The sequence below is a fragment of the Eutrigla gurnardus genome (genome assembly GCF_963514095.1).
Source record: "Eutrigla gurnardus genome assembly, chromosome: 1".
Lineage (NCBI taxonomy): Eukaryota > Metazoa > Chordata > Actinopteri > Perciformes > Triglidae > Eutrigla > Eutrigla gurnardus.
This window is the reverse complement of record NC_139915.1, coordinates 7,109,795-7,126,024: the sequence shown is the minus strand read 5'-3', so window position 1 is coordinate 7,126,024 and position 16,230 is coordinate 7,109,795. Positions and strand designations below refer to the sequence as shown.

At 43.1% G+C, this 16,230-nt stretch overlaps 1 protein-coding gene across 5 annotated transcripts in view; it reads left to right on the top strand.

Moving 5' to 3' along the window:
* The window catches only part of ntrk3b (neurotrophic tyrosine kinase, receptor, type 3b), a 172,838-nt gene that overhangs the window by 122,008 nt on the left and 34,600 nt on the right, over window positions 1-16,230 (top strand). For all 5 annotated transcript variants that reach the window (XM_084003337.1, XM_084003336.1, XM_084003335.1 and 2 more), the window contains one exon: window positions 12,648-12,836. In XM_084003337.1, the coding sequence (XP_083859463.1) occupies window positions 12,648-12,836 (189 nt within the window). The remainder of the gene's footprint in view (window positions 1-12,647; window positions 12,837-16,230) is intronic.

The window sequence follows — 16,230 nt, the reverse complement described above, 5'->3', positions numbered from 1 at the left end:
CTGTCCAAATTGGAAGTGTGGGTGGAAGCCAACCACTGCACTGGGAGATAAAGAGTCAAGGTCGCTTAGTCCGACCTGGTTGCTGCGAAGCCACAATGTTAACCACCGAGCCACTGCGCCGCCCTACGAACTCCTGACAGCGGACTTTGCTGCATTGCTTCAGGCCTCCTTCGACATGCAGCTGCTGGTCTGCTGCTTCATCTGAGCACTGCACTGAGAACGAAGGCAGAACACCTGGCTGCGGGAAAAGCAATGACCTGAAGCTCTTTGATGTCGGTTTGCAAAGACACAACGGTGGCTGTGAATATAACAGACTCCAGTAGGTGGAACTTCTTCTGCAGGTCTCTTAATACAGGCATTCCCACTTTACATCCAGGTAAAAGCCCTTAGTGAGTGGTTTACCTGAATGTCTCTTAATGTGGGAGAGCCACACCTCCTAGCTCTGATTCTGCAGAGCGGGATGCTTGGTTCTCATTTTATGGAGCATTTATTGGCTCCGTAGATGTTTGAGTTTGGGCCGTGATGATTCAGAGTTGTTTTCCTTCTTCAAGATTGTCTCTGGGGTATCTTCTTCAGACGTGTTGTGGTTCCTCCATTTTCCTTATGATCATACTAGTCTGCAGTAGTCTCGAGTGTGAGATCTGATCCTCAGTCTGGGAAGCCACAGGCTGCTGATGAGTGATAGATTCTTGGATCCCAATGTGATGGCAGGCTCGTAAACACATTGTACACAAGAGTAACTAGCAGCTGGTGGTATCAAATAAAACCAGTGTAGTAAACTATACAATATTTTAATTATGAAACAAGTACCAGTACCTCAAATGTGTACTTACGTATGGTACTTGAGTACTGCTTCTTCCTCTCTCCCTCCTCCACCTCCCACGCTAATAAATCTGTTTGGTAGAGAACCCTCCAATGGAGAGAGGTAGTTGTAGGAGAACCGTGGCGGCAATAAAGACCCCTGGGGCTTGAAACAAGAGGCAAAAGGCAGACACAGAAACAGACAAAAGAGAGATGAAAATAAACGATGGGACTGTGTTTAAAACGGCCCTTTAAATTACGTTGAAACAGCAGTTGCTCCAGTAAAACGTGCCGTTGGAGGAATTTAGGTTTTCAACAATTGCTGTCATTCTGGAAGCATTTTATTTTCTAATCATTATTGGTATGATTGCATGATTTCTGACTCACTTTGGAAACATGTTCAACATCCTGGCAACATAGGTCATTGAAATGAAATAATGTCAGGGAAACCATGGAGAGACCTCAAAGGAAAGTGACTGCTTTAGAGGGAGGGAAGAAAAGCGCTAAAGAACATTAATTGATTGATATTCCACATGGGTTCAGTGATTTGATTGTGTGTGTGTGTGTGTGTGTGTGTGTGTGTGTGTGTGTGTGTGTGTGTGTGTGTGTGTGTGTGTGTGTGTGTGTGTGTGTGTGTGTGTGTGTGTGTGTTTCTCCTGGGTCAGGAGAAGCACACCCTTACCAACAACAGATGGTGTACCGGGCAACTTTGGTGATTCCCTGACGTTTCCTGTTGTGCGGTCGTATTTTGCCTCCAGCGTTATTATGATGATAGTTAGAGAGCTTGTGTGGCTTACATTTTAAAAAGTGGTTGACTTTGAGTGGGAGTGAGATAAGTCTAATGAGTTTTGTTAATTATCTGCACAACGACTGAATGAATCCTAAACATTTTTGCTTTTTTTTGATATTCTAAAATTTCATAGACATTCATGGTTCCCAGAAGTTGTATCCTGAGGACTCTGGCGATCCGCTGACCTTTCCTCTCGCGCCGCTACGATTTTGACATTTGTAGTTTAGAATGAACTTTTGGCTAGATTGCTGTGGCATTTGGTACAGATATTCATATTTCCCTCAGGATGACTTGTAGAAACCCTAACTTCTCTTCTATCTTTTCATCTACCGCCGTCATCGGGTCAAATTTGAACTTGTCCAACACTTTGGTTTCTGCGAATGGAAAGATTCCCATCAGCCCCGACTGTTAACATGCCAGCACACTAAACTAGGATAGCAAGCATGGTAATCATTGTAATCAGAATGAATCAGCATCACACCTGCTGAACATCAGCATGTTTGTATTAATAATGTGAGTCCAGTCCAACACTTATTGTTGGACTGTTATGTGAGCATGTTAAGACTGCTGATGTTGTCATTTAGTTCAAAGCAGCCTCATTGAGCTATTTGCTTAGTTGTAGACTCACGCTGGGCGTATTTCTGCTCCTCTGCTGATTTCTGTGGAGCAAATCTATGTCTATCTGTCTGTCTACCTATCTGTCTGTGTGTGTGTGTGTGTGTGTGTGTGTGTGTGTCTGCTCGGCACTCGCCTTCTAAGACTGACAAATAAGTGGAATAAATACGTAATTAAAAGAAACACAATTGCATACAAAAAAATGATGAAATGACAATCACAAACAGCAGGGATGCTTCTAATAAATGTAATGTGGATGGGTTTTGAATTTGATCAAGTGGGAGGGGAATCAGGGAAATTGAAACTCCAGGAGAACAGCGGGGAGAAAGGGGAGGAAAGTTAAAAGCTTGGGATGCATATATATTATCATTTATCAGAATCACATTGTTTATATCGTTTATAATTTATCACTGTTTTGCTCACGGCATGCGGAGAAAAAGACCAGGCGAAGTTGGCGGGCCGGACATGGACCGCTGCGGCGCGTCCTGTATGAACAGTCCAATTGGTTATAATAGGTACTGACAGGATGAGGGCAAATCCTGGCGTTTCACGGTGCTTCCGTCCAGTGTGGATGCGGGGTTAGTCTTGTTTTCCTATAGTGGAGCACATATAGTACAGTAAGGGCTACGCTGTACCTCACAACAAATTAGATATTTGCAGACAAACTGGTTTGGATGTTCTCAGGTATCGGCTACACACTGTTCGTGTTCCATGTGCAGACTGCGAAAACATTCTTTTCTCTTGGGAGCACAATGAAGCAGCTGTCTGTCTAGCTATGGAGCCAGTTATACATATTTATAGACATGGAATCATTCGGGCTCAATGCTGTCTTTGAATTCTATTTAATGATATCTGTTAAGTAAAACCTTCCAAATTCCCACCACATGTTTCTTACATTGAAGGACTATCTCATCAGCCCGTCAGACTAATTATGTACCTCAATGGCAACCCCCCACTACCACTAAAACACTTGTTTCATCCCAGTGGAACCGTGCGACGCATTAGCATGCAGAGGCTTCAGCCGCAGCACCGATGTGCACCGTCATCAAGACGTTTTGTGGGGCTGCAGTGGCTGAATGTGGCTCTCCTTTTGTGATTTCCATGCAAGCTCTGCCAGCTGCTCGACTCTGGGGAATCATTTCATATTCTAATGCCATGACAAGAAATATGGCCATCGAGTGTTTGTGGCTGATGCTGTGCATATGTTGGTTCTGCGTGTTTGCATGCGCTGCTGCCTTTAGTGCTGAGTTTATGATGCAAAGTAGTTCCCGTAACAATGCCGCCACAAGCTTTTTTTTTTTCGTTTGGCCCCTTTCTGATGCCATTTCCGTGAGAGCAGAATGAAAAGCTCAAACACAGCGGAGTACATTCTCAGATTGCGTCGCCGTGTGTTTTGTTTTCAATTTGTGTTTGGGCGCATTTCAGGTAATAAAATGTGGGTCCCGGTCTTTGGTAAAGATCCTGACTCTGTTGTAGTCATAAATCAAGGAACAGACCCCGGGACAGCTCGAGCTGTTGGATGATGTCATTTTCCATCACTTTTCAGACTTGTGTTAAATTACTTCGTCTGTCTTCGGGGAGCTCGCGGAGTAATGTGTTGTCAAATGTATAAAAGCTGATAGGGCGCTGAGAGAGGAGTCGGAATAACAATCTGGCTGATTTGTTTTATTATCATTCCGTGCATCAAGACCTCAGACATACAGCAACGCAAACCGTAATATGTTCAGTGCCATGTCATTGCAGATAATGTTCGACGGCGGCGGGCGCTTTGTTTTAGAGGGCGTACAAGTGGCTTCCGATGCTATGACTGATAGCTTTTACAGCAGATTTCAGATGCATGTTTATTTCTGTCTGGACTGGACCGTCCTTCCCCACAGTGGTCGCCGTTGTTTATACCACAATAAAGAGAGAGCACATTGAGCTGTGCGCCGCGTCTGTAAATTGTCGATCGCCCACGTTACGCAGGACCATAAACATCAGCTGTCCTAGCGCTCGATATTTGCCACAGTTGGTCAACTGGAGGGGAAAGCTGCAAGCGGTCCAGGGGTGCTCCGCCGCACAGAGGCTGCTTTTAACGGATAGCGCCGGCCTGCCGCGGCCGTCACATGTTCTCCGCGCTCGTCTGTGAGTGGGAGGTTGAGTGAGCAGGTTGAGGCCATTTGTCAAAAGAGCTGTTTACACGTCTTCCTCAGTGCCGCGTGGGGAGTTGTCATCTGAGCTGTGCACATATCCCCCAAGGCTTCTTCACATGATAATGGCATTTGGCAATTAACTGGCCTTTTTATAGCACCGATGCGACACTCGCTGTGTGGCATTGCACACGTGCCGCTGCTAAGCAAGCACTCGTGATGTCGTAATGGTTCTCAATTATCGTTTGGGGTGACGGACTGGTTTGTTTTCACATCAGAATTGATTGGGATTAAAATGTTTTTTATTTGGAAGTGTTTTGTTTGGATAGTCGGTGTTAAAGGGACAGTTAACTCTAACATCATAAATACATATTTTTCCTCTTTCCTGTGGGTGTTCGGCCGTCTACCCTCTCTCCAATATAATGGGACTATATGAAAAAAAAAAAAAAAAATTCTTCTTGTTTTTCCCTTTTAACACCACAAGCCTTTCTCCCCAAACTAGGCAACTCAAATCAAAGCAATCTATATTGATAAACAGCACTACAGGCAAGAAGATAGTTGTGGGTGACCTGTCCCTTTAAGATGTCTGCTGGCATCAATTACAGCAATATATCGGCAAATTAACCTGCTGTACAGACACTGCACTGGTTGGGAACATACCATCCTTGATAGATTAGTCAAAGATGCTTTAAGCCCTGACAGTTGGTTAATATTACGTTTTATTCTTCACATGAAAGTTTGCCTTGATTCCACTGTTTTCTAAGCTTCCCACGTATGGGCTTAATTTGTTTCAAATCCATCATTAGCTAGAAGCGTGGCCTTGCCTCAGTAAGTTATCCTTCCTGTGTTCTCTTATTCATTTTACATGTCCTCAAGTTAATTCCAGTTGTAATTAACTAGCTTTGAAAGGAATCTGTGCGATAATTAACACAAGGAGGTGGAACGGAAACAATCACACTTCACACAATTTATTCCCCACCACAGGGAAAAACCTACAGAGGCACCCGCTGGCTTTTTTTTGTTTTTGTCCTGAGAATCACCTTCAGCACTCACTTCAGAGACACAGATGACCAGGTGGCCCCACAGACAAACGCCCTGCTGAGTTTCAGTCTGGTGTGGTTTATTTGGGGGAATAATAATTCTAATTAAAAAAATAAAAAGAAACACGGTGTAAAGAGAATTGAGAGCTGTAATAAATAATAAACTGTGCAGATAACCCAGAGAAATCCAAAAGGCTGTGGTGAAAAATAACTCCCGCAGGAGGAGAACAAGGAGGGAAAATGAAATACGTACATACCAATAAAATCTAATGTCACCAATGAGGAGAATAATGCATAAATAAGGACACAGTGTCACTAATGCATTGAAGCACTCAAAACCAGATCTGGCCAAAATGGTCCAGATCTTGAGACAAAAACACACAAAGCCAGGTTTAGGAAAAACATCATGGTTGGACTTCGAATAAGTACGTTAACAAACTTCAAATTAAACAAACCCAACAGAAACTTCAGGACATGAACACTGATTTCCTCATGGAAAGTCCTGTGTTTGCTGAAAACATCCACCTTTTTTTTGGTTTTATACCACGTCATCAATCTCCCAGAGGGTTTTCTCTGAATGTCTAATAATGACACGGATGGGTTAATATAAAATGATTGAGGACTTTCATGTGTAGAAAAAGGATGATTGGTGGATGTGCGGCTCATATGGAGCCTAAAGGAAACCTTGTATCGGTATCAGACAAAGCGTCAGTATTTAACGCCCTGGAATGAGAACAGGCTGTCCCCATATTTAATTGTCCAATGGGAAAGAAGCTAGATCTTTTTCAGGTATGTAGAGGGAGGAATACAAGATTTATATGGTCTTATAAGACACTTGACGTCGTCAGCCACAGGATGGAAAGTTAGGGCGCCACCTGACAGTCCACTTTGTAGACAACCTGAGTTTGTTCCATGAGATGTGGTGCTTCCTATCCAGTAATAGCTGAATGTATGAATAGGTTAGTGTTCGGGTGTTTCTGGAGACATAAAAAGCTTTTCTCTCACATTTGCAGGTGTTTTTGGCACTCTGATAAAGGTGAGTGTGATTGTGCTTACAAGGTGACAAACAAAGCCTGGAGATAAAAGTCGGCTCGTGTCTGAAAGGTGGCTGGTTCAAAGGTCTGCGTGCTCTTTTAATTCATCACTGAGGCCCGGTCCACAGATGGACCCGCTGGCCCAGCACTTTGACAATACCTTAATGAACGAGTCCATTTGAAAAAACCCAGGAGGAGAAGGCGCCTCTGTCTCTGCTCCTGTAGAGCAAATTAGATTGACTGCTAAACTCGGAGAAACAGACGATGCAAACGTCACACTTGATCAATTGATTTGGCCGAATTAGCTAATGCACCTGCGAGCCGCACCTTACATAAACATAAAGCATTCGCTGCAGCGCCACGAGGTGGGACCGCGGGACGTCACACGCTGGACCGTTGAGTAACGGCGACCGGAGTCACGTGTCTCTTGGAAAATGATGGAGGAATTTCATCTGGAGAGACGTATTTACCAAGTAGGGATGCTTGCTGGAGAAACACATTGCCTGGCGATGCATAGAGGGATGTGAGCAATGGGATTTAATTAACCTTCAAACGACGGGCCGCCACTGTGATCTAAGGCTTTCCCACAAGGAATCCCTGAACAAACTGGCGTCTGTTACTCTGAACATGTAAAATGTATCATTTTCTTTGCCACTGGCAGTGTGTCCTTTGATGATCAATTGCATTCTTGCCAACTTGTGTGTGAGAAGTGACTGTATGTGAGGCTGGATATGAGTTTGAGAGGCAGCCTCATGTTGTTCTACTTACCGTTTTTGTTCTATACCTTCTCAAAGGTTTGACATTTTGCTCAAAGGATTTAATTCGCTTTTCTAAGAGACTAAGCACTAGATTTCCGAACGCATTTGCGCTCACTTGAGGCGCAATCTGTTCGCAACTAGTGCGTAAAAACATGGAACGGTATTTACAAACAGGGCACACTTGGGTAAAAGCGCAGATTCCAGCCACATGAGGGGAATAAGGCAAGTAGCGCTTTCAATATGCGCTCGTGGGAGGGTCGTGGGGAAAGTGAGAGTTCCCCACAAAAAGATGGGAGGATAAAGTGCTCCTAATTTTATATTCCCCGGTATTTACAAAAACTGCGAGTGAGCGCACACCTCTATTCTGCGGTGGAGATTCTCCGCCTCTTAAAAGCAGGTCTAAACCAGGAAGCATCACACGAATCATACTTTATCAATCACGTTAACCAGAAATCATACGGCAGCCATGCAATAATACAGTTACTGGACTTGATCTACGCTGTTATTTTGAAATTGATTGAAAATAAAAGTGAGAAAAGAAATAATCAATACAGAATGGAACAATTCCATTCTTTATTCTTTATTATTTTTTTTAGTGAATGTTGTATCTGAGACTGTTGGCTCAGGTTTTTTTTTTTTTTTTTTTTTCCCTGAGAACACGAGTGGTCACAGACGTGGATCTCTCAGGTCTTTATGTCTCAGGTCTGGATGTCTCAGGTCTTTATGTCTCAGGTCTGGATGTTGGAGGTCCCCTGCAGAACACCAACCATGCCTGCAGCGATGGTCCATAGTCCATCGTCTCTTGCTGGTGGCGACATCATTTGGTTTCCGCTCTGGCCATTCCATTAATTGCGCAAACCGGTTGTTGTAGATGCCCATTATTTCGGCTCATTTCGCGGTTTTGCTGCACAGTACTAGACATTAATTTCTGGTCTACCTGAACCGGTTATCCTCGCCTGTGCCCTGCTGTACACTACCGTTTCCTTGGTTCACCGCTTTATGTGCTTTTTCTCGCTTTCTTTTTGTTGTTTCAAGATCAATGTTAGATACATGCGGGCCCATTTATTGCTCTTTAAGAGGCGCACTCATTACGCTGGGGGGCGGGGAATGCGCTGTTTGTCCGATGGCTGCCAGGTTTGATAAATACTACGTAAAATGAGGAAGCACAGCGTTTGTAAACTTCCAAAAACAATCGCAGCGCAAACTGCGCCAGTCTGAGTAAATCCACCGATAAGGTTTTTAACTTTCCTAAGCAGCCAATTTGCATAGCTTAGCTTAGCATAAAGACTGGAAACGGGAGAAAACAGCTGGTCCATAAATTTACCACAAATTTCTTGCACTCCGGTACGTCTTAGATGGGTGGATCTGATCCTAAATCAGATGTTATGTCCTTAGATAAAGGTTTACCAGGAAACGTGGTAAATGAACTAAGGACATGCCATGGACAGAGTCCAGGTGTTTTCGTTTTTAATTATTGACACACAAAAGATACCAGAACTGCATTCAAATTAGTTTCCCGGCAGCTGTTTTAAACTTTTAACAACCAACCTGCTTTTGTTTATGGGTCCAGCAAACTAGCAATTGATCTTCTCATCAACATAGCAATAAAGTAAATAATTCACAAAATGTTAAACCATTTATTTATATGGAAAAGAACATGTTTCATTAAAAAAATGGTTTAGTTTATTATCAACATTCAAAATAACAGCAAACTCAATATATCACTTCTCATAAACCACTAAATAAATATAACACAGAAGATGTTTTCACTTCCCCTTTTACGTAATCAAACTATTAAATCATATTTATAAAATAAACAACACAACAAATATCTCTGTGCTCCTATGTACAACCCAAATATCCAGCCTTTGTTTCCAATTTATAATCTTAAACAATTACTCCACATTCATCCTGACCACCATTCGTCATTACATCTATCAAGAACATCCATCCATCCATCCATTGTCTACCGCTTATCCTGTATTCAGGGTCGCGGGGGGCTGGAGCCGATCCCAGCTGTCATTGGGCGAAGGCGGGGTACACCCTGAACAGGTCGCTATCAAGAACAATTTATTTAAATTGATTAATATTTGGAATTTACCCCACAAATTGAAATACTCTCCATCATAGTGAATACACATCGTGTTTTTAGATAAAATGAACATCTAGCCAGGCGGTACATAGTTTTAGTCTTAAGTTCAACCACATCCATGAACCTCCGAGCATGTGACTAAAGCAGATTGGTAGTGTGTTCTGGGTATCCGACATTGTTTACTTTCCATATGGCTCTGTTCTGTAGAATGCATAATGATTGTAGGTGTTGCCCCAAAACCTCCACACACTAACCCGGATTCAGCAACACAACGAACAATACAATCAGTGTCCAATGCTGTATGATCCAGAATATGTCTTGTTTTTCACAAAACTGCAATGCTCTTTGCCAACTTTACTGGTGAATATTTACTGAGGTTTCCAGCAGATTTTATGGTCTAATATCACGGCTGGAAACTTGATTTCATATTCTCTTTCTAAAATAACATTTCAGTAATAACCTGTATATTAGTTTGTTTTGACATTTCCAAACAGCATAATCTTAGCTTTGTTCAAATTTAACAATCATTTATTTATTTCAAACTGTCTTTTTGGTTTAGTAATTTCCGTTGTGATCACCTCCACGTGCGCTGGTCGCACCGGTCTGAAGTCATGGTTTGTTAGGTTTGTATGAATATGAGGTTCTATCATAGAACTCTCATCATAGACTGCTACAATGTTTCTTCCTCCAGTTCGGATTTACCAATGTCGGAACGACGGGAGGAGAATGACACAAATTATGCCAATTTCACGTATTTATCTCATTCGCACCGCACCAGTTGATTCAAAGGTAAATGTGAATGTTAATATATTTTTTATATTCACACCTTATAATAATGTAGTAACTTGAGGAGTAGAAAAGTTAGAAAAAAACATCCTCTTTAGTCTTTCGTCAAAGTCTGTGAGTGTCTCAGTGGCTGTTCTTGGTGCATGGCTGAGTTGAATAAATCAAAGTTGGTTTAATAGAGGAGGCCTTTACTCTCAGATAGACGTTTCGGGTGGAAAATGTCCACTTCCTGTTCCAATTCCATTCTTTGCAGAGGCAACGTCTCAGAAGATAAAAACCCTCTCAGGGGCCGTCGGGCCCTTTCATCGCTCACAGAACATAAATGCAATTTTTTGGGGCGATGTTCTGAAGTCAAGAAGTACAATTTCCCCTTCACTCCTCAGAAAACCATCTCCCAAAGAATCTAATGGGAAGTTTCCTTGTAGTTTGGAGTGCAGCGGTTTGGAGGGAGGCCAGGCATCCCCCGAGGCCTCATCGATCTGGCACTCGAGTCCGACCAGATGGGTTTTCATTTCGATACATATTGTATTAAAAAGTGGAGCATAACTAGAAGGGTTATTTTTTTTAGGTATCTTTTCTCGTTTTTTAAAGATTTGTACCCTTGACTCTTCCTAACTTTTTATGTAATGATGTTTGAAGTACTATACGGCACGCATATCTCCCTGCCTGTGCTGCAGTGGAGGATCAGAGGCATCAGCAGAGATTTAGGACTGTAGCGGACCACTTGTCCCTAGTGGTTGGTCGAGGGAGTCGCCCTGTGAAGACCAGTGCTCTGCTGTGCACATCCCTGCATAACAGCAAATGTTGTAAATAAATTGATGCTCACATGTGTCACTTCATCACAACCCACCCTCCCCGCGGCTCGGGGTCTATAATCTGATATGACTGGGTCCTGATTACTATTTACTGCGTTGTCAAGGTGAGCGAGAGACTCAACTTTGTGGGTAAACAGATTGACTGTCACAGTCGCAATGAATCAGCCACCGTTGGTGCTGTTGATTTTAAAATCCGCTCGCTGTCTCTTTCCTCCCTCCTGTCTGAAGATTGCACTTGTCAGAGCCGTGTGTTGCTTTGGACACAGTAGTGACAGAATAGGAAACTGGATCACGCTGACTGACAGGGAAATCATGTATTTGAATTTTGATTTAAGAAAGGAGAATGTGTTTGGTTGACAGCATTGTGTTGCATGACACCTTAAATTCAACCAGCAGTGAACTGCCAATGTGTTAAGCCAGAGCTGTTCAAAGTGTAGCCCACGGGCCAATGGCGGCCCTCAGGAACACTTTGTGCGGCCCCCGAACGTGATGTGACATGCATGCGTTTATACTTTAATCATCCGGGTCCATTTCAACTGTCGGCCAGTGCAACAAACTGCACCCACCTAGAATCATCTCTTTGTATTGTCGGAGGAAGTAAGGCTGTTAGTCAAAATGAATGATTCTGATGGACTTTGGGCAGTTTGATGTGGAGGGGACATGTGTGTCAATCTGCTGGCTCCCCATATTGGTGCTCAGTCATATTTGAGAACCCCTGCTTTAAACGTATATACAGCAAATATTGTATTTAGTAACTAATGTTACTAAAACGTTAACAAATGGATGAAAGGATGTATTCATGAATTCATTCTTTCCTTAATCTGCAAATGACAGTATTTGTTTTGATGAGCTGAACATACTGAAAAATGCCAGTCACAATTCCCCTGAGCCAAATACAACAACAACAACAAAAGCATCAAATAATAATATCTGGCAAGCTTGTTGAAAAATGATTAAAACGATCAATGGATCATTTAAATAGGTTGTTTAAATGGTAATTTTTTTATTGCATCTTCAGAAAAAAAAACATTTGACAAATTTGACATTTGGTTTTGATATGATTTTTTTTATGAATTAAAACTAAGAATGTGACTCAGGACTTGTTTTCACTTTTCATACCAAAATTAGTTTTTTTCTCTACCCATGAATACCCATGAAGGTATTTTCAAAATGTATTGAAATTATTTTTGTTTTTCTCCCACGGATGTTTAAAAAACCCTAAAAAAAAAATTCTATTCATTTTACACATATGTTAATGCCAACAGTCTGCTGATTCTAATGTTCATCATGCTAATGTTTCTACAAAAACTACAATTGTGTGTGATTTTATCATTGTATTATGTTGTGGTTTATGTAGATCTTCATATAGATTCAGATAGAAACATGAAATCGATTTGAACCAGGCACACTGAGCATAAACTACATGCTTTTGTAGCCATCATTGACATAACCTTTTTTTATGCTGGCCTGTGGCGGCAAAGGGAAAACTAACCCACCTCCTCAACAGTTATCTAAATGTCATATTTGATTAAATTAACTATAAGTTAACGCTCTCCTCCAGACATGTTTTAAAACATATAATATACTCTGCAAACTTGCTTGCTTTATTGCTTTATTAGAAATTGAGATAAGTAGTAATGGACTCGTTCCCCATAGTGAAATATCAAGAATCTATGATCGACTGTCACATGTAACAGTGACCGACAGTATGACATAAAAGTCTTAACTTGAGCTCATCATATGGACTTTGAACTGTTAAATAACTCATTCTTCCCTCGTTCCTCTAGGTCCGGTAGCTGTGATCAGCGGTGAGGAAGACTCTGCCAGCCCTCTTCATCATGTCAACCACGGGATTATCACCCCCTGCACTCTGGATGCGGGTCCTGATGCGGTCGTCATAGGGATGACTCGTATTCCTGTGGTGGAGAATCCTCAGTACTTCAGGCACGGACACAACTGCAACAAGCCGGCCACCTGTAAGTCCCTCCACAGCTTCTACTAGTTAGCGCTCGTTTGTCCTGGCAGGGTGTCCCTCACCGACCATTATCACACATTATCTGAGTTCATGAAGATACAAAGGGACCCTTGAACTGCTGTTGTTCAAGCACGATGCTAAATACACTAGAACTGCAAGGCACTTAAGAAACACAAACTCCCACAGAATGTTCTGCGTGAGAGAGCCAGACATCAAACGCCGGGTCTTTATTAGGATGCAGTCCAACTGTTGCATCTACATTGTAATTTGCTGTTTATCCTTACAATGATAAGTGCAGGGCCCTCTGGGCAATAGTATAATTTTGTGTCATCTACAGAGTCGGTGTGATCATATGGTGCTAGCATCTGCTGGCTCTGTTCCAGACTCTTCATATAGGATCTGTTTAGACAAAAGCAGCCTTCTGTACCCCCCCTCCGGCTCGCTAATTCTCCCTCGGGACTCGTGTTCCAGGTTTGGGAAAGACAAGACCACTTTAAGGCCTAATTACTCACAATTACATCGACTGCTCAAGAGAATCAGCAGAAAACAACTGTGCCAGCAGCCAGCCGCAGCCTGGCGCCTGCTGCTTCCCTTCCTCACAATACCAGTCACACCGACCGAATTTAGCCCTGAATGACAGCCGAGATCAGGCTAATCCGAACCATTTTACTCGGATCCGCATTGTTTGTATCTTGGCTTGCTCTCAAACTGGCCATCGGTCAGCCCAACAGAAGTTGACTTCTGAGTCGGAGCCAGCGAGAAGGAAGGAAATCCCATTTAGAGGTGATAAATAAATGACGCATCTTATGTTTTATGAATTTCATGAATTGTTAATGGCCAGCAAGTAACTGATTTATAACGTTTCATGCCTTGCACGGGAGATCTGATTGCGAGCTAATGAATAAATGACAGTGGGCACAAATGGAACTTCCTCTCGATTACCATGCGACTGGAATCAAAAGTCTGACTGAGAGATTTGGCGTGAGCTTTAAAGAATGTTCTCCCTCTCGCAGGGGCACACTCTATGTGTGCGCATTTTGGAAAAACAAAGCAAATGAACCTTGAATTCATCACAAGGTCATAATGGCCACCGCTTTCTGCCAGCGGCTGGAAAGACAAAATGGCTCTGAACGCCTCCTGACTCTGCCAATCATTCGCCAAATGCAATGCGTTCTTCACCCTCGGGACGCACTCGCAGACGAGTGAAGGGAGCGTGTACGTGTCAGCGTGCGTTTATTTACAGCGTAGGTGTACGACAGGGGAAAGGAATCGGTGAATGCAGGTGGATGAGGCTGTGCATCGGCGGCGCGGCTCGTAGGTAGAATGAATTTGGCGACATCTCACCTTACTTCCCCTCGCCTATCGTTTGATGAGTGTCTTCAATCAGGGTGTCCCTCTGGTGTCCCCTTGGATACCCATCATGCTGCTGGCCTTGTTCAGCCTGGCTGTCCTGCAGCTTCACATACAGTAAGCTTTATTGGTGCTTGGCCACCAATCCATAATGTATTCATTCATTTACTTGAAAGCCTCTTATCCAGGAGAATGGCTTGCTGCTCTCTCACTCTCTCTCTCTCTCTCTCACACACACACACACACACACCTCGCCTGACGTAGTTCACACTAGCACACAAACATGTAAACACACCCACACTTCTCCTTCCCTGTGTCCACCAGGAGTTCACTAATGTGATGGTCAGTCCCAGTCCACTCCCACCAGCGGCCTGCTGCATGATTTATCGGGTTTCCCCAGCAGTCACACTTTGAATTTTGAAAAACCAGCTCCAACCATAACGGTTGAGAAGAGAACGGAGAGGCTGCTCCTGTTAAAACAGCTGCATGTGCTGGGAAATCGCCCGCTGCAGAGCTCACACCAGTGATTCCAGTGTGCCTTACCAGATGCATTATTCATGGGCGTTTGATCTTCAAGTCAATACTGGCAAAGTATCTCGGCTGTCAGGCCGTGGCACATGAAAACAATAGACGTGCTCCTGTCATTCCCTCATCGCAGGTAAGAAAAAAAAAAGAAAACATGACAAAATAACAAATATCCAGTCGTAGTTGCCCTCTAGTTGAACCGGCAACCTGTACACATGCACGAGCTGAAGGGATTGGGAGCATGGCGAGGGGAAAAGTGTTAACACAGTTGTCATTCCAATGCCGTTCGAAAAACATGAAGTGCCGTCCTTCAATTGGTTTCATCTTCCGAATGAACCGGTGGCCTCGACTTTGGTTGCGGTAAACAGGCGAGCCGTGACTGATAAGGACGTTCGTCGAGATCAGCTCTTTTTTTTCTTTTTTTTTCTTCTTCCCCGCCTTGGCTAAAAAGGACCAATCCTTGGGAAATATAGCCGCATTAGGGAGATAAAGGCAGAAAAGGCAAAGGACAATTCTTTACCCTAATGACAGATCCATATCTAGCCGGAGCCGCTGTCTCCCAGCAAGTGGCTTTGTTTTATCACTCAGCTTGCTATTTTAATTACGGATTTGTCACATCCCGCTGGCCAAAATTAGACAATAGCTTTTGATGTTGGAGTATAGCGTGTAGCCTCTCATTATATCCATGTTATTAGGGATGTCACGCGTGGGTGCCGCTCGGACTAACCCCCACTCTGTGTTCAGTGTAACACAGACATAATTATGCTCAAGGTGATGTTTTTGAAGATTAAAATGTTTCCAGCAGAGACAAGGAGTAACTAATTTGTCAGCTTGAAAGCTCTGCGAATGAATGGAAATGTAGAGCAGATTGATTGAAAGCCAGTTATCATGTTCCAAGGCTATGATTCCATGAATTATAGTTTGAAACAGAACAGCCCCACAGGCTAACCAGTTGTGAATTCAAACAACCTACTTAAAGTTGTTACTCAAGAAGTCCAAGATGACTTTCTTTCAGCTCAGCCCCAGAACGGAGCCCAGAAGAAACTTCTTGGTAGAAGGAGCTCTAAAACAAACATGGATGCTGATGCCAGGTGAAACCCTATGAAAACCATATCCAGATGGGCTGGAACCACATTCAAATCCACCGAAGATCCCGTCAGACAAAGCTCCAGACGCAGTGAAAAGTGCAAATGCAACTGACTTTTTTTACCCACAAGCACACACATTACACGGACAGAGACTAAGCAGTGAGCAATGAGAATTAAATTATTATTGTTTGTGCCAATGCTTTTAATTAATTTTGAACACTAAAGCGGCAATATGGCAAAAGCAAGCGAGAGCCAATTAAGGCACCAAACCGTTTCTCCACATTTCTTGGCTTTTACCACTGTAACTGAAGACAAACAAATACGGGAAGTGTGTTATGAGGGCATGTCGTGCGGCCGAAACACATTCTAAATTAGCGTCGGACTAAAGAGCTGCCAATTAAAGTTGGGTTTAAAACTAACACATTCTCTGGT